At 30.1% G+C, this 22,920-nt stretch overlaps 4 protein-coding genes across 5 annotated transcripts; all 4 read right to left on the bottom strand.

Moving 5' to 3' along the window:
- Positions 1-3,081: 3,081 nt before the first annotated feature.
- LOC111416791 (farnesyl pyrophosphate synthase-like) lies at positions 3,082-6,484 on the bottom strand. Its single transcript, XM_071198148.1, has 3 exons — positions 5,874-6,484; positions 5,374-5,817; positions 3,082-5,318 (listed from the first exon to the last, which is right to left on the bottom strand). Exons 1-3 carry the CDS (start codon positions 6,114-6,116, stop codon positions 4,986-4,988), a joined length of 1,020 nt encoding a protein of 339 aa, XP_071054249.1. The 5' UTR covers positions 6,117-6,484; the 3' UTR covers positions 3,082-4,985.
- LOC139430819 (uncharacterized) lies at positions 6,269-13,557 on the bottom strand. Its single transcript, XM_071198146.1, has 2 exons — positions 8,180-13,557; positions 6,269-8,103 (listed from the first exon to the last, which is right to left on the bottom strand). Exons 1-2 carry the CDS (start codon positions 9,342-9,344, stop codon positions 8,015-8,017), a joined length of 1,254 nt encoding a protein of 417 aa, XP_071054247.1. The 5' UTR covers positions 9,345-13,557; the 3' UTR covers positions 6,269-8,014.
- Positions 13,558-13,633: 76 nt separating this feature from the next.
- On the bottom strand, positions 13,634-16,321 carry LOC111416768 (farnesyl pyrophosphate synthase-like). Of its 2 annotated transcripts, XM_023048862.2 has the most exons (6): positions 16,285-16,321; positions 16,045-16,222; positions 15,245-15,985; positions 14,940-15,177; positions 14,586-14,877; positions 13,634-14,529 (listed from the first exon to the last, which is right to left on the bottom strand). In XM_023048862.2, the coding sequence occupies exons 4-6, from the start codon at positions 15,041-15,043 to the stop codon at positions 13,753-13,755; spliced, it is 1,173 nt and encodes a 390-aa protein (XP_022904630.2). In that variant the 5' UTR covers positions 15,044-15,177; positions 15,245-15,985; positions 16,045-16,222; positions 16,285-16,321; the 3' UTR covers positions 13,634-13,752. The 2 variants fall into 2 exon arrangements, with proteins under 2 accessions (XP_022904630.2, XP_071054248.1); XM_071198147.1 differs by lacking the exons at positions 15,245-15,985; positions 16,045-16,222; positions 16,285-16,321 and having other exon boundaries at positions 14,936-14,998.
- Positions 16,322-21,525: 5,204 nt separating this feature from the next.
- LOC111416755 (farnesyl pyrophosphate synthase-like) lies at positions 21,526-22,920 on the bottom strand. Its single transcript, XM_071197917.1, has 3 exons — positions 22,809-22,920; positions 22,453-22,746; positions 21,526-22,396 (listed from the first exon to the last, which is right to left on the bottom strand). The coding sequence occupies exons 2-3, from the start codon at positions 22,690-22,692 to the stop codon at positions 21,620-21,622; spliced, it is 1,017 nt and encodes a 338-aa protein (XP_071054018.1). The 5' UTR covers positions 22,693-22,746; positions 22,809-22,920; the 3' UTR covers positions 21,526-21,619.

The raw sequence follows: 22,920 nt of genomic DNA, 5'->3' as shown, positions 1-22,920 counted from the left end.
TAGGCTATACATATCAAAAATGTAAGTTTATATGAAATGTTTGAAAATGTCTTCAGGTAAAGTGCCATTTCGGGTTGGTGGATTTGGTCTTAAAGGTGTTTACGAGCTTTCGATTTTGGTTTAATAGCTATATACCAAATGTCATTACAGTAACTGATTGCGGTTTTAAGTTATCGTGTTTACACACATACATACGTACGTACATAAATACGCACAGACATTTTCTGGAAATAGTCAATATGGACACAGGGGACCTCAAAACGTATATAGCCATCAAAATGTCGAGGTCGAATTTTTACACGATTTCAATACTTTGTCTCATATATATACATACTTCGTATATAGTACGAGAAAGTAAAAATTAATTTACAATATTTTTGTTTGATATACTTTATAACAATAAAACTTCATAACTTTCACTTATTCTCGAATATTTTTAAATTAATTTGTTTTTTATTGTATTTAATTTTGTATTTTTAAAACTTTTTTTCCTATTTATAGCCGTTTAGATGTTATTTTAATTTCTTATGATAACGAACGCGCATCAATTCAAACGATCGTTTAACACTCTTACGCTTATATTGAGCAGCGTTATCGTTTCTTTTCAAAGACCAGCAGTAGTCAGCCATCATTCTTTCATCCCATCTACCTTGATAGTGTCGCTCTTTTTCTTTGAAATCCTGATGGAATCGTTCACCCATCTCTTCGCTGAAGGCTCCTACATTTTCCGGAAAGTAATCCAAATGGGAAAATAGGAAATGTAGCTTCAAACTCATTAAACAGCCTAATTTTTTAAAGATTAATAACATTGTCGATACAATGTTTTTATATTGTGGATCCCGATGGTTGCCCAAGAAATTTTGTACAACTTCTTTGTAACTTAACCAAGCATTTTTTTCGTTATTTGTCATTGTTCTTATAAAATCGTCATCTTTCATTAAGTTTCTTATATCAGGCCCCACGAAGATACCTTCCTTAACTTTATCATGACTTAAATTTGGAAATGCAGACTTAAGATATTTAAAACAGTTTCCATCAGTATTTAAGGCTTTTACGAATTGTTTCATCAAGCCTAATTTGATGTGGAGTGGAGGTAACAAAATACGCTTTGTGTCAACAAGAGTCTTGTAAACAACATTGTTGGAACCAACTTTCCAATCAAATCTTTCAGGCCACTTTTTTTTAATCCAATGTTGTTCTCGGGTTCGACTGTCCCAAATACAGAGAAAGCAAGGATTTTTTGTATTTCCTGATTGTAAACCAACCAAAATATTAATCATTTTAAAGTCACCACATATAAACCAGTTATGGATGTTGTAGTTGATTTTTTCGAGTACAAATTGAAGGTCTTCGTATGATTCTTTTCGCCTGGTGGAATGACCAATAGGGATTGCTGCGTATTTATGGCCGTTATGGAGCAACACTGCTCCAACAATCAAGACCAATTGACACAAACGTACAAACCAACAACCAATCAACAATAAAAAAACAACAACAATCAACAACAAACACCAAGGAACAAAATTAACAACACTCGACAATTAAAACAGTTAACAACAATTTACAACAATTGACAATAAATAAAAACAATCAACAGCAAGTAACAACTGCAGACAAAACCAACAATCAAAATCAATTAATAGCAATTAGCAGCAAATAGCACTATTAACCACGTAAGTGACAGTTCGCGTTAAAACAAAATCAATTGTTTTTTAAAAACCAAGCCAACTTTGAGGACAAATTTTAGCAAAATGTCGGTCGTGCAGTGGCAGGCCAACTGGATACGGTATATTTTATTTTTTTACGCAAAAACTGTAAATCTTGTGTAACAAGGTGAAAAAGAAAAAAGTCACTAAAGAATAAGCCTTCCGACTATATTTTTTATATCAATATTCCATCGTTTCAAAAATTTTATCTAGAAAATCCAATATGGTTGTGATTTTCATCTTATAAAATGCTATAGAGCTTAAATAAAAAATAATATGTAAATTGTCTCTTTTAGAATGAATAAATCTCGTAAACAATCGTTTTATTTTTGTAAATACTGCTATAGTTTTCCCATTAAAACTATAACTTTGCTAACAAACCAAATAAATTCATAAAAATTAACTGGATTTTGAATGTCCTGTTTCTCAATTGAATACCACCTGGTTAAAAGATAAATCAAATGTATGGTTAAATATTTCAACTTTAAAGTTTCATTTTTAGATATTTAACCATATTTTCGCATATTTATTTTACTTGTGCGTTAGCATCGCTAACTTGATGTAACTCAACATCAGTTTATCGAGGACAGAACAAACCGACGTACTTATTAATTTCAACAGATGATATCTCGAAGAAGAAAAAAGATAATTAAATAATTGAAAAAGAGTTTTAAAGGGAAAGGGTAATAATTTCAAAATTTCAAAAAAAAATTTTTTTTTTTAATTCCATCATGGTGAACTATAACCACAAATACGACCAGAAACCGTATTTTTAACATATTTTAGCTAAGATATTTTGAAAACCTTACGTGATGAAGCATTTTTGAGGTTAAATTTGGGTTTAGAACGTGAAAAACCTTCGGGATAGTATAGTCTACTTGTTGGTTTAGAAAACATTTAAATTTTTGTCGGCCTGTGTTATCTAACAATTGAATTAACAAATTTTCTACAAACGTGTTTTTCTTAAAAACTATTGCTTTGATCAAAGTTTTGTAAGAGACCAATTGATAGATAAATGATCACTTTACACGAAAATACTGCCTGTTTGACAAAATTAGCAGTGGAGTTGAAAATATTTTTAAGAAAGGGCTTTTTATTGCAGATAATGTTTAATTTTAAAGAAACTTTGACCCGCTATATCTCGTTAAGGAGGCATTTGCTGAGACTTTTAATCTTAATTTTTGATGTGTTACTTGACCTAGAAGTCTGTCAGCGGTTTTTTGAATCATCCTGTATATTTATTTCACTATTTGGGATACATACAGGGTAATCCCCACAACAGCCTCCTCTAAAATACAAAAATAAAATTAAAAGAATACAAAAGAACTCAATTACAATTTAAGAAACTAAAAGGTAACAGAAATGATATTCAAAATAAATTACAAAATTAATGTAATTCTCAAAAGTACAGTTTCTTTACAATAATCACGTGTAACGAATAACCTACTTTGAAATAGTACTACTGAAAAGTAGTTGGTTATGGTTAACTGACAGCATAAGCTAATGACAGCTGGAGTCTTCTGTTGCCGATGTGTTGTGTTCACAATGGATGAAGATAAAGTGTCGAAGTTTTTAAAAGATCTAGGCTTAAATAAACCAGTAAATGAGGAAGATGTTGAAGCTTATCATGATTATTTTGATGTGCGATCGGGAAATAGTGTCAAATCAAGTAAAGACGATGAAGAGACTGAACAGGATGTTAGCCAAGGCCTACTGGCAGACTTCTTTTTTAAACAAGTACCAACGTTGGATCCTGCGGATTTCGGTAATGACGACATTCCTATTGTTGATGAAAATGTAATAGAAATTGAAGCAAATCAAAATGACCTAGAAATAGTTGATGAAAATGCGAAAGTCTCGAAATTGTACTTTTAGAACAAATCAATGATAATTTAGGCAACTATTCCAGTGAAAATGATCACCAGCTTATTGTAGATTTTTTGGAGAAATTCTCATTAAATACCTATTTAGAAATGCGCTTTGAAGCTGCTGAAGTCGACAACATCAACATATTGGATCAAGTAATATTGGGCCAACTGCGATGTTTTGAGAAATGATTCTGATCAAACCCAACGTAGTTACAAGAAAAATTTTGCTAGAAAACAACTACAAAGTACTTATTTAATCAAAGGTCAGCAGGTTTGTAGGGACACTTACATGTTTTATCTCCAAATCAAAACAAAGGGATTAAAACGAAAATGTACAATGACAGTGGATTTGTTGCAAAGGTCCATGATAACACCAACAAAATTGCTAAGAATGCTACTTCATTTACTGACAAAAAGTACGTTGTGAAGTTCTTGAACAATTATGCTGAGCAACATGCGATTTATCTTCCAGACAGAAGTAGTACTGTATATAACACCAATCTAAAACTGTTCCCTTCTGGTAATAGCAAGAAAACAATTTATGATATCTACAAACAATCATTCACAGAGGAGATGGTTGAAAAATCTATATCATTGAGAGTGTTCACAAACATTTGGCGAGAGACATGCTCAACCATTGTCGTCATGAGACCAATGCTCCTTTTGCCAAAAACATTATACTTCTGGGGCTGCTATGGTGGTTGCAAGTGAACAAGAGAAAATAAGCAATGTAGAAAAAATGAAGGCGCACTTAGAATTGGTAAAAAATGAAAGACAATTTTACAAAAATATAATAAAAACGACCATAGACTCTCTTGATAATCCGCATGAGACAAGTGTCCATTACAGTTTCGATATGGCCTAACAGGGCACACTAAATTTTCTTGTTATTGGGCATTTGGGCTCTTTAAAAAGAAGTTCAGAACAATATACATTTCTGCTATCCAAGAACTAATTGATTGCGCATTTCAGTCTACTTCAACTTCTAAAGTAAACTCAGCTGTGTCCGTTGGAAATGAAAAGGGCGGTGTTAAGATCCAGTTGTTTGACTGGCTTAACTTTCTTAAGGATTTTAAGTCCAAGAAAATATATCTCATCACTCAGTACAACCATTTTGAGTTCAATGAAAACAACAAAGGAAAAGTATTATGCAAAACTAATATCCACGGAAACCAGTTTGTTTTTACAATTTTCCCATCAGAACCGGATTTCCAGAAGAAATAACACCTCCAGGTAAGTTAAATTAATTAGTATTCAAAAACTAATTTTCTCCTCATAACTATTTTAATTAATTTTTTTTAGGAATGACTAAAGAAAGAAAACAGTATCTTTACAAAAATATAAGGAAGAATCAAAAGACATTCTATGCCCACCTGTTCACTACATTATCCTTTGAACATCTTTAAGGAATTCATAAATAAGCCTTATACAAGAAATCTAATCGTTTGAATAGAACATTATGGTATGCAATGTTTGAAACTTGTTCAACATTTTTATCGATAAAATAAAAAAATTCCTCTTCGCATAAACTATACAACTTAGGAATTTTTAATTCTTGAAACAAATCTTTAATTATTTTAACTGATTTCGCATCTTTTCTACCATAATGATTTTCAATCAATTTCCTTTGCTCTGGTGTCGCATTTTCTAAAGCAGTTACAATAAGCCAGCTACATTTTCCTTCTTCGATATCGTTTCCAGTTTTGAAATTATCTATATTGTAGTAACAATCCATAAAATCATTCTTAAAGAAATCAAAAATGTATATTAATTAGATTTAAATTTGAGAATAAACATACCTGTATTTGAGAAAACTCTGCCAACATAAGGCACATATTATAATCTTCTTTTGAAATTTTAGTTTGGTATTTATTCGCTAAACACCTTGCCGATCTATATGGGAAATCAATAAAAGTCGTATTTTTATATTTACTTAAGGTCTTGTAAAAGCTTCTCGTGAATTTGTTTAAATTAGGATGTTGACTGGAATAATCAACTGATTTCTCTAAACTTTGAGCAAATATTAGGTATTGAACCGTTTTTTGAAATAGATTTATTAACGGGCGGTCTATTTTGAGATGTGAGAAATATTTTTGAATAATTTCATACACGTAATTTTCGATAAAAATTAGATCCAAAAGAACACTTTCGTTAACACCTTCATGTTTATACCAACATTTTCTTCCTCTTCTGAATTCAGATTTATCAAATAAATCATCTATAGCACCACTTGCGCCATGAAACTTTAAAAATTATCAAAAAATAGGTGTACTAAAAAATCTAAGAAAAAGTTATTTACCATTTCAATACACCACCCCAAAATATAAGCCAATTTAATTCTTTCGCTTGAAAGATTTTTATTGTCTTCCATTCGTTTATAAACATTTAAAAATGACATTAAACGAAGGTTCTGTCCATTTGGGACAAGTTCTTCTAACATTTTCTTATACAGGGCCACAACATCTGGAATATCACTCAGATCTGGATCGCTTACTAAATCTTTAATTATCGTATTTTCAAACACGGCTTTTACTTGGCTCATTCGAATTTCATCATTTCCACTATTATTCGTTAAAAAGTGCCCAAGTTAACAAAAAGAAAGTGTAATAAGAGTAATTAAATACCTCATAACATTTCTGTTAAAAAGATTATTTTTGTAGAAATATTTTGAGGATGAATTAACAATCCGGTAAAATTGGTGTACTCTAAACATATTTAATTCAACTTAAAATACAACGAAGAATTAAGTAGCAAAGTCATTTAGGTACTGTAGGTGAATTAATGTTAACGAATAAATTATGTACTATTTTTTCCATTAATTATTTTTGTAGGTCATACAATTACGAGTTTTTGCAGATTTAAACATTATAACTAACATAATATATTATTTTAAAAATAAAACTAACATTTTAAATGTAATAAAATTAATCATAGTTATCATAGTTTTACTAAAAATATTCATAAATGATAGTTAACCGTTTGTATCTGTTTTGCTTTGTTTAATTACTTCACAAAATGGGTTAAGGTTGTCAACTGCTGGAGTTAGAGATTTATTTATTATTATAATAACGTGTCATATTAACCGACTACAAAATCATGTATTAGTACAAACAAAATGTGTGAAACAGTTGACAATAAATTATAGTATTGTCGTGTGATAAAAATCACATGCAGAAATTCGCACGACTGCTAATGACAGTGATTAAAAACTTCTAACAAGGGAAGTGTCACAACTGTGTCTCACCGATTTCGATGCAATTTGGTACAGTCATAGAATGGGCCAAAATAAGGTTCGCACATTTTTTTATACGTGCGGTAAAAGCCCCTGGGGCGAGTTATAGGGGTTGAAAGTTTGGAGAAAAAGTACGTTTTCACTTATATTTTGAAAACGAAAAGTGCTATCAAAATTTGGTAAATTGTAACTGATATTCATTTTAAAAGAGCTTTCTTTTGATGTGTCACACATATAGCAGAGGGTTAAAAAGGGCGAACTACCCCTATTTTTTTGGAATTATTTAAAAACCACCCTATCGATTTTGGCGGCATTAAGTATACTTCTAGTGCGTTCAAAAATATTAGTTAAGGGTTTTTTCCCATTCGCCCTAGATCAACCCCAGCGAAGTTACGGGGGTTAACATGTAAGCACTTTTCGTAAGAATGATGTGATAAAATTGTCAGGTATTTTGAAAATACTTTAAACAAAACCGTAAATTAGTCGCACAATAAAATGTTTAGTGTAAAATAAGGCATAATACACCATATAGGGGTTGTTGGGGTTATCCACCCCCTTAAAAATTAATTCTATCCCGGGCGTTATTTGTCGATTACGGCGAAATTTGGTACTGTGTTTGTTTTATATTTGAAGTAAAAATTTTTGAAAATGGTTATAAGGGTTACAAATTAGGGGTAGTTTTTTGTTTATACCTCGAAGATGAAAACTGCCATCGTAACTGTGGTATTGTTTTTTAAAAATCTATCTATCGATGTTCCACGAGGTAAACTACCCTCATTTTCTTTAAATAATAAATATAAAACTACTAGATAAATAAGATATTTTATTTATTTATGAGTTAAAAAGCAACTGACAAAAAAAATAGTTCAATATACCAAAGAAGTTTATTCTACATTACTAATTGACGTTTTTTATGTATTATATTAATTTTCAATATTAAATTTATTTTTATTCTACGTAGTGTTGGCAAAAATGAAAGTCGTGGAAAAAATGTTTTAAACATAAGGATTTTTTACACCATGCACATGTTATGACCGCTATATCCCCACAGATATCACACGTTGGCTTCTCACTCGAAAAGCAAACTTCCACGGGATTTTCAAAATGGTCTGGTCTCTCCTCTATATAGCCACTTGCAAACCATGCGTATTTAAAAACATTTATAAACCGAGGGGAAGCCAACTGGTTATGCGTCAACGATTGCAATTTTAATATGTTATCCCTCTGATGTAAATTGACATCATACTGGTAAAGAATAATCTGATCAGAGAATCTTCTAATAAAATTTTTCCATATTCTGAAACCAAATACATCTAGGGGCTGTATTTGACCTGTTGTCCCTGCAGGTATAGATAAATGTTTAAAATTAGTACCTGATGGAGTTATTTCACTAATAACTTCAGGACAATGGCCACTCCAAGAATCTAATAATAATAATGATTTAGAACCAGTATTTGGAAAATATACATTTTGGAGCCAATTTTTCATGTGTTCTGAAGTTAACTTTCCAGATTTTGATGCCAAAACGTATATATTGTCTGCTTTAAACATTGTATTTGCTACCCTCGGTCCAAAGCTGCCAGAGGGTTCTTTTAAAACAATAAAAAGTGGAGAAAGAAGTTTCCCATCAGCAGATATTACGGGTTGAATTGTGTAACTGTGCGTTGTAGATGACACCGACTGGACCACACTTTCTACGGTTTTAACTCCTAAATCGCTTAATGTTCTTCCCGAATGGAATTCCAAGTTAAAACCGCTCTGATCCGAATTGTAGGTGTTTTCAGGTCCATATATTTGGATTTGTAGCTTTGCCTCTTTAACGAAATCTTTTGCTAAAGTTTTTACTCGATCAACATTTCCAATTTGTTTTTGGGATAGAAATTTTGTTATTTTTCGGCTTACTAACCGATTTGCTTTCTTAAAACGTTGCACCCAGCTATGAGATGCTTTGAACAGTTGAGGAGATAAATTCTTTTCATTTCTAGCTTGTATAGCCCATCTGCGTATATCAATATCATGTAGTGGCAATTTATTATCTACGGCGGCTCTCGCTTGATTAATTACAAATTCGGTAATTTCTGCTAATTTTTCTTTGTATGTCCCTCTTTCTTCAATATATTTAGACCATCTGTGCAATTGGGTCTTTGACGTTACTTTTCGGTATTTGTTTTTTACGGTTTCTAGTTTCAAATAACCTTTCTTCCCACTTGTCCAGTAATTTACCGCCTCTAATTTGTACTCGTAGTCGATGTCATCCTTCAATGGACAATGAGCATCAGTATCTTCTACAAACCTGTCAGTTGTATCCTGGTCTTCAATAATTTGCTGACCGTCATTGATGCCATTGGATGAATCGAAAATTAATACAGTTTCGTCTTCAATTTGCATATTGTAGTCTTCCATACTTTCCATTAAAATACGCTGTATATTTTCTTTTAAACTAACTTCTGCTTCATTTACAGGAGTCTGGGGAATATTCATAACAGTAAAAACTGTCATTAGCAAATTTAAAACGTTTATTGGGTTTATTGTAACCATTGCTTCTGTCAGTTGCTCTGAAACTAAAATCTACCCACTGGGCACACGTTCTTTTATACTAGAAAAAACTATTTTGAGAAATGACCTTTAGCAAGCGGCACTAAAAAAACAAATATTGTGCCAAAATTTTTTTGGTAGGTGTATTTTTGGCAACATTATGTAGAATAAAAATAAACTAATAAACTATATAAAACAAACACAGTACCAAATTTCGCCGTAATCAACAAGTAATGCCCGGGATAGAATTAATTTTTAAGGGGGTGGTTAACCCCAACCACCCCTAAATGGTGTATTATGCCTTATTTTACATTAAACATTTTATTGTGCGACTAATTTACGGTTTTGTTAAAGTATTTTCAAAATACCTGACAATTTTATCACATCATTCTTACGAAAAGTGGTTACATGTTAACCCCCGTAACTTCGCTGGGGATGATCTAGAGCGAATGGGAAAAAACCCTTAACTAATATTTTTGAACGTGCTGGAAGTATACTTAATGCCGCCAAAATCGATAGGGTGGTTTTTAAATAATTCCAAAAAAATAGGGGTAGTTCGCCCTTCTTAACCCTCTGGTATATGTGTGATACATCAAAAGAAAGCTCTTTTAAAATGAATATCAGTTACAATTTACCAAATTTTGATAGCACTTTTCATTTTTAAAATATAAGTGAAAACGTACTTTTTCTCCAAACTTTCAACCCCTATAACTCGCCCCAGGGGCTTTTACCGCACGTATAAAAAAATGTACGAACCTTATTTTGGCCCATTCTATGACTGTACCAAATTGCATCGAAATCGGTGAGACACAGTTGTGACACTTCCCTTGTAAGAACAGTTCCGAATGTTTATCACTCGTAAACGAACATGTGATGCGATAATTGTAAGTGAGGTTGGTTGAGTAGCCCAACAACTTGCATTGTCGGACCCAAGCCCGAATAAGGGAGAAGGGTTGTAGATGAGGTTAGCTGCCTGCGTGAGGTTAGATGATCAGGTTAACACGCTAGTGTTGGATCAGGAAATTATAATCGAGATGAAAAAGCACAAGCTCGATATATGTGAGTTATCAGATACTAAAAGAAATGGTCAAGGAACATCAAAATATGGAGAGTACATCTTACTATACAGTGGAATGGCACATTTAACAACCATGGCGGACTTCTGACAGCACAAGAATACTTTCTACAACATCAGAGGACATCGGTCCACGATTGTCTTCATAATAACAAACAGAACGGTTATTCGATGTGAGGATCCTACCATCAGCCAAGTTAGGTACTGACCACAACCTGATTTTATGCAAAATACCGTTGGAACGCCCAACCAAGACCAAAAAAACCAGAGCGTGTACATTTTCGTGTACATTAGCAGAATGTACACGAAAACTAGGAAAACAGACTGGCAAATTAAGTACAAATAAAAAGCAGCATACAAGAAGCTGTAAAAGAGCCTATAGAGAAACGAAAAGTTAATAAATAAATGCCACCAACAACACTAAATTATGGTTTTGTGGAAAAATAAGACAACCGATAATAAAAAGGAAAAGCTCGCCAACAGAACAGCAATATATGATATACATATATGTATACGAACAAGAAACTTATCGAACGCAGGCATCAAGGCCATCAAGAGGGAGTACTGGAGACAGTTCACAAGTGATATGCACCATGATCTGTATAGGGCACAGAAAGAAGTCTGTAGGATGCTAAAAAACAGAATTCATCCAATTGGTGATTATGACTTTTGATTTTGCTACTCGAGTGAGGTGCGACCAAACTATCAGCGAAGATCTTTAAATTACAGTTTATAATAAGGTTGCGGATCAAATTATATTATTTGGCTAGTATAATAGACAATTTGGTTCCAAGCAAGACGTGATGTCTCTCAGAGTTTTGGCATTGTTCATGTATAACAGTTGTAAATTTGTAGTATATTTTTACTATATTTAACACGAGACCTAGAACCAATGTTAACGTTAGCTGTGGTTTTAATTGTTATTCAGCGTTAGATTGTTGTATATTTTTATTGATCTAAGAGTAAAACTAATACTAGGTCTAGTGTAAGTAGAAACAATCAGGTTTAGCGGTACGTTTCTTGGGACGGTTAAATCCGAATGTTTCTAGTTCTAGGTCTAGTGTTAATAATTTATTGTTTCCCAGAAAGTTATAATTTAAAAACTACAATACCAATACTAATGTAATTCCTATCCTTTTCTCCAACCTTTCCCTGTTTCCTTACGTCTCCTCGGCGCCACCACCTCCCCCATCCATCATCTTCCCTCCGCCCTCTCACCCAGTACCTGCCACCAATCCATCTCTTCCTCCCTCAACTCATTACACTCCACCAGCAGGTGGTGTAAACACTTCCAGCTCTGCTGCACTCCCCCAAGATTTTACAATACACCCTTCTTTCCACCTTCTCCTCAAAACGCACCGCTCGCTTACCTGCCTCCACCCTCACCTTATCTACCTAATTTCTTTTCTGACTATATATCCCGGACTCTCCCTAGCCAACACCTACACCCACACCCACCTTCAGTACCTGGTCTGCACATCCTCTGATAACTCTTGCTCCTTCCATCCTCATATCTCCACCCTATACATCATAACGCTTTTTATCAAGCTCTCAAACATTATTGTCCTTTTTCCCACGTCTTTCCCAAATATACTCTCACCCCATCCTCAAACATGCTCCATAACCTTATACGCTTTCGCGGCCAACATTTTAAAATGCTCGCCTTCCTTATTGTTCTCTTTAAATCTGTACCCCAAGTCTTCCTTGGACCCTCTTTACAAAACATCATCATCTTCATTTTGTCTACGTTCCCCACCAAATCCTTCCCCATAAAATACCTTTCCAGATATTGCATCGTTGCCCTTATGTCACCCGCTTTCCTCGCGATCGCTACTAAGTTCTTGGCACACACCAGTACTTGCACCTTCCGATCATCACTTCCCCCTTTCTGTCCCGCAGCCAGTCTATCTTCTTTGTCAGCAGTGTACAAAGCAAAAAGGGCGGGGACTAAACGGACATCGTCACCTCAATCCCCTTGTTGTCCAAAACCTTTCGCTTAGTTGTTCTCACACCTTTATTCTAGCTACCGTTTCCGCGTATATCCCTCTCACCCTGTCGTTCTTCCCATTCTTTCCATTCTTCCCAATATCTCTCTTCTCCCCATCTCATCCCAAAATTTTACTCTATTTACTCTATCAAACGCTGCCTTTAAATTTATAAATAGAGCATAAAGCTTCTCTCCATTTCGATCTAGTTCTCTGTCTACCAGGTGTTTCCTCACGTTGTCTATCGCTCCTCTTCCCTTTCTAAACCCTGCCTGACCATCTGGCAAGAGCTCCCTCTCCTCTATCTCTTTCTCTAGCCTCGCTAGCAATACCTTCGCGTGTATCTTGTACGTGGTGTTCAGTATTCATTATTATTCATTGTTCACTAGTTCTAGGTCTAGTGTTAGTTTTAATTCTTATTCAACGCTAGATTGTCGCATATTTTTATTGAACTAAAACTAGAACTAACACTAGATCTACAACATTCGGATTTAGCCGTTTTAAAAGACGGACAACTACACCCCTTTATTTTTCTGTAGTCTTCTCTCCTTCATAAGTTGTAGAATTTCTTCAAGTAGGTCTTCAAGTACTGTTTTGAATTAATCCCAGTTTATTTATTGCATTCTTTGTAATCGAGAGTCTAATTTATCTGCTATTTGAGCACGGAGTTCTGGATTGTTTAATAATTTTACGTTTATTTTCTTTGGTGGGCTTTGTTTTTTGAGAGGTTCAAAACGTTGCATTTTCATTTACATTACCTCTGCATTGTGATGATTTTTTACCAATATTAAGTCGATATGATTTCGTATTAAATTATTTTTGTCATCGTGCGTTTGCAAGTAGTATTTGAGGAACATCCTTATAGTCCTAATTTCTTGATTCGGTAACACATTGTGGCCGCAAGGCTAACCAAATTTACACCACGACATATACATTGATGTTGATTGTAACGGAAGAGCTTTGTATGTAGCTGTGGTCCATGTTCAATGCTTTTAAAAGAAGTATACTAGCCGATACATGATTTCCTGTTGAAGATAATTTGGTAAAGCTTCTTCTAAGAGTGCACTTAGTATTGCCAAAAAAATTACAATTATAAATTATATTGTGTAAAAAAATTATAGAAAATAGTTTTGGAATTTTAGTTTGTATATTTCGAGTATTGGAAAAATCAATATTATCAGAAGTCGTCGGTTTTTAATATATATATTTAAATAATAAATTAATTTGAGATATACGTTTACCATATTATTTATTTCGTGGTAGAGAATACACACCCAAAATAATGCTGTGCAATTTCCAAAACACCTCTTTAGTTTTACATTATTACTTTAATTATAATAAATTTTCAGTATTAAATATACTTTTCATACAAATACTGTAAGCGTTTAAAGATAGATTCATAATCGCTAATTGCGGAAACTACATCAATATTATTATTAATAAATTCAAAAAATTCCCATTCTCTTTTAGCGTATTCTTTAGGTATGTTAATTTCTTCATATAAATCCTTAACAATCTGAACAGATTCAGGTTCCTTTCTTCCGTAGTGATTTTCCAACAACTTTTTTTGTTGCAAATTCGCTTTTTCCAATGCTGTTACAATTAACCATGAACATTTTCCTTCTTGAATATCATTGCTAGTTTTAAAATTATCATGTTCACCATAACAATCCAAAAAATCGTTTTGTACTTGATAAAACTCCCCGATTTTGCTCATAATTTTTTCTATAATCTTCGAAATTGGTGTTTGAAAGTTATTACTTAAAATCTTTGCTAAATTATAAGGCTGTTCAATAATCGATGGCGTAGTTTTGTAGTAAACTATAGATTGATAATAATTTAGATTAAATCTTTTTAAGTTGGGGTTATTCTTTTTTAAGGCCATCGAATCAAGAATTTCACCGTACTCCAATTTTCTTATAGTTTCCTGAAACAAGTGTACGATTGGAACGTAAATTGGAAGTTGAGAAAAATGTTTTTGTAAAATGAGGAAAACGAAATTTTCTAAGAGAAGAGCATCTATGAATGCTCGTTGACCGACAGATTCGTGTTGATGCCAACATTTCATTCCTCTTCTATACTTAGAATCGTCTAGCATATCGTCAACTATGACACAGGTAGCTTGAATCTATAAAATGTAATATGTTTAAATAACATGTTTAAAATTAATAAGTTTTTACTTACTATTTCTAGACACCAACCCAAAATATAAGATAAACGAGTTTTTCTTGGAGTTATATGTTGATGATTTTCAACATTTTTATAAATGTGTAGGAATGATCGAGCTCTGTTTTTCATTCCTTTCGGAACATTTTTTATTAAAACATTTTTAAACAACATTTCTATATCTGGTATATTTCTCGCTTTTATGTCATCGTCGAAAACGTCGATTATAGATGGAAACATTTTTAAAAAATAGTCCATCTCTTTGGGGGTTATTTTTTTTGAATCTTTTTCATATGGAATAAAAGGTTGACTATGTATAAAAATATCTTTGATTAATTTAAGAAATTGAATTATATTAATTTTTTTACTTACACATCACATGTTGCTTTACTATATTTTAAAGAAATTATATAACTTACAGAAATGTTGAATAACTTTGGTTTAAACAGCTTCTTAAAAGAACTTGACGAATACATAACACTAGGTTAGACACAAACTTTACGTGCAAATTATATATGCTTAAGTATGAACTAAAAAATTCGAAGAAATTAATTTATTTGTTCTTAACTACCGGTTTCGGAAAATACTATTTCCGTCTTCAGGTTCGTTGCTATAAAAACATGAGTAAAACAACTTACAATCTAAATTTAACAAACATTAGAGATTTTCTTTTTTACCGTCAACTAAGCACGATCGCGTGGGACAAAAATTTCAGATGTTAAAATGATTTCTTATCTGAAAATCTCCAAGCATTCTTAACTGTATCAACTTAATAAACTTTTAAAACTTTTATCTTGTATCGACAGCTGTTGAAAAGAAACTGGTGTGCGAAATTTCGGACTGCATGACCTTATTTATAATCGTTTATTTATTCGAAAATCTTCCGCTTTAAACCAGTCCGATATTTCGCTTTTTGTTTATTTAAACTTATTCTTATGCAACATTAAATAATTATCTGTAATCTAAATGTATTATCTTTATAGGTTTTAATGAATCAGTTGAATGAAACATACATTTGGCAAAACCATATTATTAAAATATTATTCTTCTTTTCATGCCCCCACTCTACCTTACTAACCATGGGTGTTAGATTCACCTCCTCTAGGTATTTCTATATGTACCCAAGTGTCAATGGAGTACTAAGCTTCGGCGACACTTTCTTGTCTTTTCGACGCCACTTCCTCTATTACTTCTTCCCAGTGGAAGAAGCCATTTCATGTCTGCTGCTTTTCTTGTATCTTCTCTATTTGAGCTCTCAAACTTAGCTCTTCTCTTACGTTCTTGTTTCGTGCTCTGTTTCTTCTGGCCATATGATATATATATCAACCATATGTGTTTCTCGGTGCCTGGCGGTAAAACTGCTTTTAGGTCCAAGAAGGCTAGATACATATAATCCATCAAGTTAGCACCTTATCTGTCTTAATAATCTAATCGTTAATAACAATCATAAATAATAATAATAATTGTTAATAATCACCATTCATCTGTGTTTCTCCACATCTCTTTTTTTCCTTATCAATACCTTCTCTCCAACTACTTCGTGCTCTTACTCTTCTTCTTCTTCCTTGTGGTGTGCAGTACTTTCTTTAGTGGTCGATCTTGACCCAATTCTTGTACATGTCCACACCATCCAAGTTGGGAAGTTATTATGTCATCTACAATGTCAAGTTTTACTTTCATTAAAACTCTGTCAACACACGATATCTCCGTCTCTTACTCTAAATAAAGAATTTTGTTTTGTCGTTGATCTTTAGTCAAGCCTTCAGGTTTCGAGGTTTTCAAAGGTATTACTTTCACTCGCCATGTGCTGTGTAACATTGTGCATTTACCAGAATACTAATTTAACCAGTCTCAATATAGGTCGCTCATTATGGTGTAGAGTATATTTCTGTTACAATTTTAAGTAATTTAATTACAATTTTAAGTAATTTTAGTCTGCTAAATAGATAATATCATTCTAATTTATGATACGATATGAGAATTATAAGATAATGTCATTGAAATTTCTAGTAAAAACTATTAAAGAAGAAATTATCGAATTTATAAATCAAAAAATAATACGAATTTTTCAAAAAATCATACTGACTGTATTATTAAATATCATGATATGATATGTATGTTAAATTGTAACTTAAAGATTCTAGTTTATGATACGATATGAGAATTATAAGATGATGTCATTGAAGTTTCTAGTAAAAACTATTAAAGAAGAAATTGTCGAATTTATAAATCAAAAAATAATACGAATTTTTCAAAAAATCATATTGACTGTGCTATTAAGTATCATGATATGATATGTATGTTAAATTGTAGCTTAAAGATTCTAATTTATGATACGATATGAGAATTATAAGATGATGTCATTGAAATTTCTAGTAAAAATTATTAAAGAAGAAATTGTCGAATTTATAAATTGAAAAATTATACGATTTTTTCAAAAAATCATATTAACTGTGTTATTAAATATCATGACATGATATGTATGTTAAATTGTACCTTAAAGATTCTAATTTATGATACGATATAAGAATTATAAGATGATGTCATTGAAATTTCTAGTAAAAATTATTAAAGAAAAAATTGTCGAATTTATAAATCAAAAAATAATACGATTTTTTCAAAAAATCATATTGACTGTATTATTAAATATCATGATATGATATGTATGTTAAATTATAGCTTAAAAATTTTAGTTTATGATATGAAATGAGAATTATAAGATAATGTCATTGAAATTTGTAGGAAAAATTATTAAAGAAGAAATTGTCGAATTTATAAATCAAAAAATAATACGAATTTTTCAAAAAATCATATTGACTGTATTATTAAGTATCATGATATAATATGTATGTTAAATTGTAGCTTAAAGATTCTAGTTTATGACACGATATGAGAATTATAAGATAATGTCATTGAAATTTCTAGTAAAAACTATTAAAGAAGAAATTGTTGAATTTATAAATCAAAAACTAATACGAATTTTTCAAAAAATCATATTGACTGTATTATTAAATATCATGATATGATATGTATGTTAAATTGTAGCTTAAAGATTTAAGTTTATGATATGAAATGAGAATTATAAGATAATGTCATTGAAATTTGTAGGAAAAATTATTAAAGAAGAAATTGTCGAATTTATAAATCAAAAAATATTACGAATTTTTCAAAAAATCATATTGACTGTATTATTAAATATTATGATATGATATGTATGTTAAATTGTAGCTTAAAGATTCTAGTTTATGATACGATATGAGAATTATAAGATAATGTCGTTGAAATTTCTAGTAAAAACTATTAAAGAAGAAATTGTCGAATTTATAAATCAAAAAATAATACAAATTTTTCAAAATATATATTGACTGTACTGTTAAATATCATGATATGATATGTGTGTTAAATTGTAGCTTAAAGATTTTAGTTTATGATATGAAATGAGAATTATAAGATGATGTCATTGAAATTTCTAGTAAAAATTATTAAAGAAGAAATTGTCGAATTTATAAATCAAAAAATAATACGAATTTTTCAAAAAATTATATCGACTGTATTATTAAATATTATGATATGATATGTATGTTAATTTGTAGCTTAAAGATTCTAGTTTATGATACGATATGAGAATTATGAGATGATGTCATTGAAATTTCTAGTAAAAATTATTAAAGAAAAAATTGTCGAATTTATAAACCAAAAAATAATACGATTTTTTCAAAAAATCATATTGACTGTATTATTAAATATAATGATATGATATGTATGTTAAATTGTAGCTTAAAGATTTTAGTTTATGATACGATATGAGAATTATGAGATGATGTCATTGAAATTTCTAGTAAAAATTATTAAAGAAGAAATTGTCGAATTTATAAATTAAAAAATAATACGATTTTTTCAAAAAATCATATTGACTGTATTATTAAATATCATGATATGATATGTATGTTAAATTGTAGCTTAAAGATTCTAATTTATGATACGATATGAGAATTATGAGATGATGTCATTGAAATTTCGAGTAAAAATTATTAAAGAAGAAATTGTCGAATTTATAAATCAAAAAATAATATGAATTTTTCAACAAATCATATTGACTGTGCTATTAAATATCATTATATGATATGTATGTTAATTTGTAGCTTAAAGATTCTAGTTTATGATACGATATGAGAATTATGAGATGATGTCATTGAAATTTCTAGTAAAAATTATTAAAGAAGAAATTGTCGAATTTATAAATTAAAAAATAATACGATTTTTTCAAAAAATCATATTGACTGTATTATTAAATATCATGATATGATATGTATGTTAAATTGTAGCTTAAAGATTCTAATTTATGATACGATATGAGAATTATGAGATGATGTCATTGAAATTTCGAGTAAAAATTATTAAAGAAGAAATTGTCGAATTTATAAATCAAAAAATAATATGAATTTTTCAACAAATCATATTGACTGTGCTATTAAATATCATTATATGATATGTATGTTAATTTGTAGCTTAAAGATTCTAGTTTATGATACGATATGAGAATTATGAGATGATGTCATTGAAATTTCTAGTAAAAATTATTAAAGAAGAAATTGTCGAATTTATAAATTAAAAAATAATACGATTTTTTCAAAAAATCATATTGACTGTATTATTAAATATCATGATATGATATGTATGTTAAATTGTAGCTTAAAGATTCTAATTTATGATACGATATGAGAATTATGAGATGATGTCATTGAAATTTCGAGTAAAAATTATTAAAGAAGAAATTGTCGAATTTATAAATCAAAAAATAATATGAATTTTTCAACAAATCATATTGACTGTGCTATTAAATATCATTATATGATATGTATGTTAATTTGTAGCTTAAAGATTCTAGTTTATGATACGATATGAGAATTATGAGATGATGTCATTGAAATTTCTAGTAAAAATTATTAAAGAAGAAATTGTCGAATTTATAAATTAAAAAATAATACGATTTTTTCAAAAAATCATATTGACTGTATTATTAAATATCATGATATGATATGTATGTTAAATTGTAGCTTAAAGATTCTAATTTATGATACGATATGAGAATTATGAGATGATGTCATTGAAATTTCGAGTAAAAATTATTAAAGAAGAAATTGTCGAATTTATAAATCAAAAAATAATATGAATTTTTCAACAAATCATATTGACTGTGCTATTAAATATCATTATATGATATGTATGTTAATTTGTAGCTTAAAGATTCTAGTTTATGATACGATATGAGAATTATGAGATGATGTCATTGAAATTTCTAGTAAAAATTATTAAAGAAGAAATTGTCGAATTTATAAATTAAAAAATAATACGATTTTTTCAAAAAATCATATTGACTGTATTATTAAATATCATGATATGATATGTATGTTAAATTGTAGCTTAAAGATTCTAATTTATGATACGATATGAGAATTATGAGATGATGTCATTGAAATTTCGAGTAAAAATTATTAAAGAAGAAATTGTCGAATTTATAAATCAAAAAATAATATGAATTTTTCAACAAATCATATTGACTGTGCTATTAAATATCATTATATGATATGTATGTTAATTTGTAGCTTAAAGATTCTAGTTTATGATACGATATGAGAATTATGAGATGATGTCATTGAAATTTCTAGTAAAAATTATTAAAGAAGAAATTGTCGAATTTATGTATAAATAAAAAAATAACACGAATTTTTCAAAAAATCATATTGACTGTATTATTAAATATCATAATATGATATGTATGTTAAATTGTAACTTAAAAATTCTAGTTTATGATACGATATGAGAATTGTAAGGTAATATCACTGAAATTTGTAGGAAAAATTATTAATGAAGAATTTCTCGAATTTATAAATCAAAAAATAACACGAATTTAAAGAAAAATCGTATCCACTGTATTTTTGACAATGATTATACAATATGTACGTTAAATAAAACTATTATATAAATACTATAATTGAAATTTCCAAAAAAAAATTATTGAAGAAGAAATTGTTGAATCTAGAAATCAAATTTTTAAATAATCATAGCAACTACTGTATTTCTAAGAATTATGTATGTTAAATTGAACCTTAAAGATTCTAGTTTATGATGTCTTTGAAAATATTTAGAGCTACTTTTGTTTCGCATATACCATTAAACATTAAACGTGAAATATTTTTTCAACAAGACAAAAATGAACAGAAATAAAAAGAAAATTAAATTAATTGAAAAACGAAAAGCTCTAGGTATCAAAATAAACTAAACTACCAATTTTGTAATTTACTTTCGGTGGATCTGAAATGATGGCCTTACCTTGAAAATATTTTAGATCGAAAGATGAAAATTCCATATAAACAAAATCCCAGAAACATAAGTGTGATGATGTAAAAAAATTTGTTTGCTGAGCAGTTTTTGTGGGAAACTTCATTGTAGATCTGCTTCCCACTGCTTAGTGGACCGATTTTTGTAAAAACACAGAACTCTCAAAAGTAGCTGCAAATTTTCTTCAGCTACCAACATCATAAGCGACATTCAAAAGAAGCTTTAGTACTTATGGGGGATTTCATATGTCTAGGCATTATTAATTATTAAAAAAAAAGAGCAGCTATAATAGTTTATATTGTCTCTAATCTGAAGCTAAAATTCGAAACTACAAAGAGAGACATATGCACAAATAATAATAATAATACTAGTATTAGTATTCTTAATACTGTAAGTGCAGTTCCCATTGAAATCACCAATACCGACTTGGAAATGTCAATTACAAGTGGCTTACTATACTTACTAACACAGATATTACAGCTACAGTTAACGTGGATGTAAATCATCTATATTATAGTTCTCACAATTATTTGTCAGGTACTTCTGAAGAATTTTCTGTATCTTGTTTTCTGATCCATAAGATTCAAAAGCTAAATTTAAAAATTAATTTGAGACATCCGTTTTCTATATTATTTATTTCGTCCTGGAAAACACACACCTTAAGCAATGCATTCACTATTATTTTAAATATATATAATCAATGTATAGCGTTAAATATATTTGTCATACACATACTCTAAACGTTTAAAGGTAGATTCATAATCGTTAATTGCGGAAACTACATCAATATTATTATTAATAAACTCAAAAAAATCCCATTCTCTTTTAGCGTATTCTTTAGGTATATTAATTTCTTTATATAAATCCTTAACAATCTGAACAGATTTAGGTTCCTTTCTTCCGTAGTGATTTTCTAACAATTTTTTTTGTTGCAAATTTGCTTTTTCCAATGCGGTTACAATTAGCCATGAACATTTTCCTTCTTGAATATCATTGCTAGTTTTAAAATTATCATTCTCACCATAACAATCCAAAAAATCGTTTTGTACTTGATAAAACTCCCCGATTTTGATCAAAATTTTATTTAAATCCTCCGAAATTGGTGATTGAAAGTTATTATTTAAAATCTTTGCTAAATAATAAGGCTGTTCAATAATCGATGGCGTAGTTTTGTAGTAAACTATGGATTGATAATAATTTAGATTAAATCTTTTTAAGTCGGGGTTATTTTTTTTTAAGGCCATCCAATCAAGAATTTCACCGTACCCCATTTTTCTCATAGTTTCTTGAAATAGGTGTACGATTGGAACGTAAATTGGGAGTTGAGAAAAATGTTTTTGTAAAACGAGGAAAACGAAATTTTCTAAGAGAAGAGCATCTATGAATGCTCGTTGACCGACAGATTCGTGTTGATGCCAACTTTTCATTCCTCTTCTATATTTGGAATCGTCCATCATATCGTCAAGTATGACACAGGCAGCTTGAATCTATAAAATCTAATATGTTTAAAGAACGTGTTTACATTTAATAAGTTTTTACTTACTATTTCTAGACACCAACCCAAAATATAAGATAAACGAGTTTTTCTTGGACTCATATGTTCATGATTTTCAACATTTTTATAAATGTGTAAGAATGGTCGAGCTCTGTTTTTCTTTCCTTTAGGAACATTATTTATTAAAACATTTTTAAAAGACATTTCTAAATCTGGTATATTTCGCATTTTTATGTCATCGTCCAAAACGTCGATTATAGATGGAAACACTTTTAAAAAACCGTCCATCTCTTTAGCGGTTATTTTTTTTTTGAAGTTTTTTCATTTGGAATAAAAGGTTGACTATGTATAAAAATATCTTTGATTAATTTAAGAAATTAAATTATATTAATTTTTTTACTTACTCATCACATGTTGCTTTACTATAATTTAAAGAAATTATATAACTTACAGAAACTTTGAATAACTTTGGTTTACACAGTTTCTTAAAAGAACTTGAGGAATACATAACATTGG

This window comes from Onthophagus taurus, chromosome 7 (genome assembly GCF_036711975.1).
Source record: "Onthophagus taurus isolate NC chromosome 7, IU_Otau_3.0, whole genome shotgun sequence".
In the NCBI taxonomy this organism is placed as follows: Eukaryota; Metazoa; Arthropoda; class Insecta; order Coleoptera; family Scarabaeidae; genus Onthophagus; species Onthophagus taurus.
Note: the sequence above shows the minus strand (reverse complement) of the source record. Positions and strands in the feature narration are given on the sequence as shown.

Coding starts and splice junctions, on each gene's coding strand:
- LOC111416768 (XM_023048862.2), bottom strand. CDS start 15,043: ATGTATTCGTCAAGTTCTTTTAAGAAGCTGTTTAAACCAAAGTTATTC. Junction 14,878..14,939: donor AGTAAAGCAACATGTGATGT/GTAAGTAAAAAA, acceptor TTTTATACATAG/TCAACCTTTTATTCCATATG. Junction 14,530..14,585: donor TGGGTTGGTGTCTAGAAATA/GTAAGTAAAAAC, acceptor TACATTTTATAG/ATTCAAGCTACCTGTGTCAT.
- LOC111416791 (XM_071198148.1), bottom strand. CDS start 6,116: ATGAGCCAAGTAAAAGCCGTGTTTGAAAATACGATAATTAAAGATTTA. Junction 5,818..5,873: donor TGGGGTGGTGTATTGAAATG/GTAAATAACTTT, acceptor TAATTTTTAAAG/TTTCATGGCGCAAGTGGTGC. Junction 5,319..5,373: donor CAGAGTTTTCTCAAATACAG/GTATGTTTATTC, acceptor GATTTCTTTAAG/AATGATTTTATGGATTGTTA.
- LOC111416755 (XM_071197917.1), bottom strand. CDS start 22,692: ATGGACGGTTTTTTAAAAGTGTTTCCATCTATAATCGACGTTTTGGAC. Junction 22,397..22,452: donor TGGGTTGGTGTCTAGAAATA/GTAAGTAAAAAC, acceptor TAGATTTTATAG/ATTCAAGCTGCCTGTGTCAT.
- LOC139430819 (XM_071198146.1), bottom strand. CDS start 9,344: ATGGTTACAATAAACCCAATAAACGTTTTAAATTTGCTAATGACAGTT. Junction 8,104..8,179: donor TAGTGAAATAACTCCATCAG/GTACTAATTTTA, acceptor ATTTGGTTTCAG/AATATGGAAAAATTTTATTA.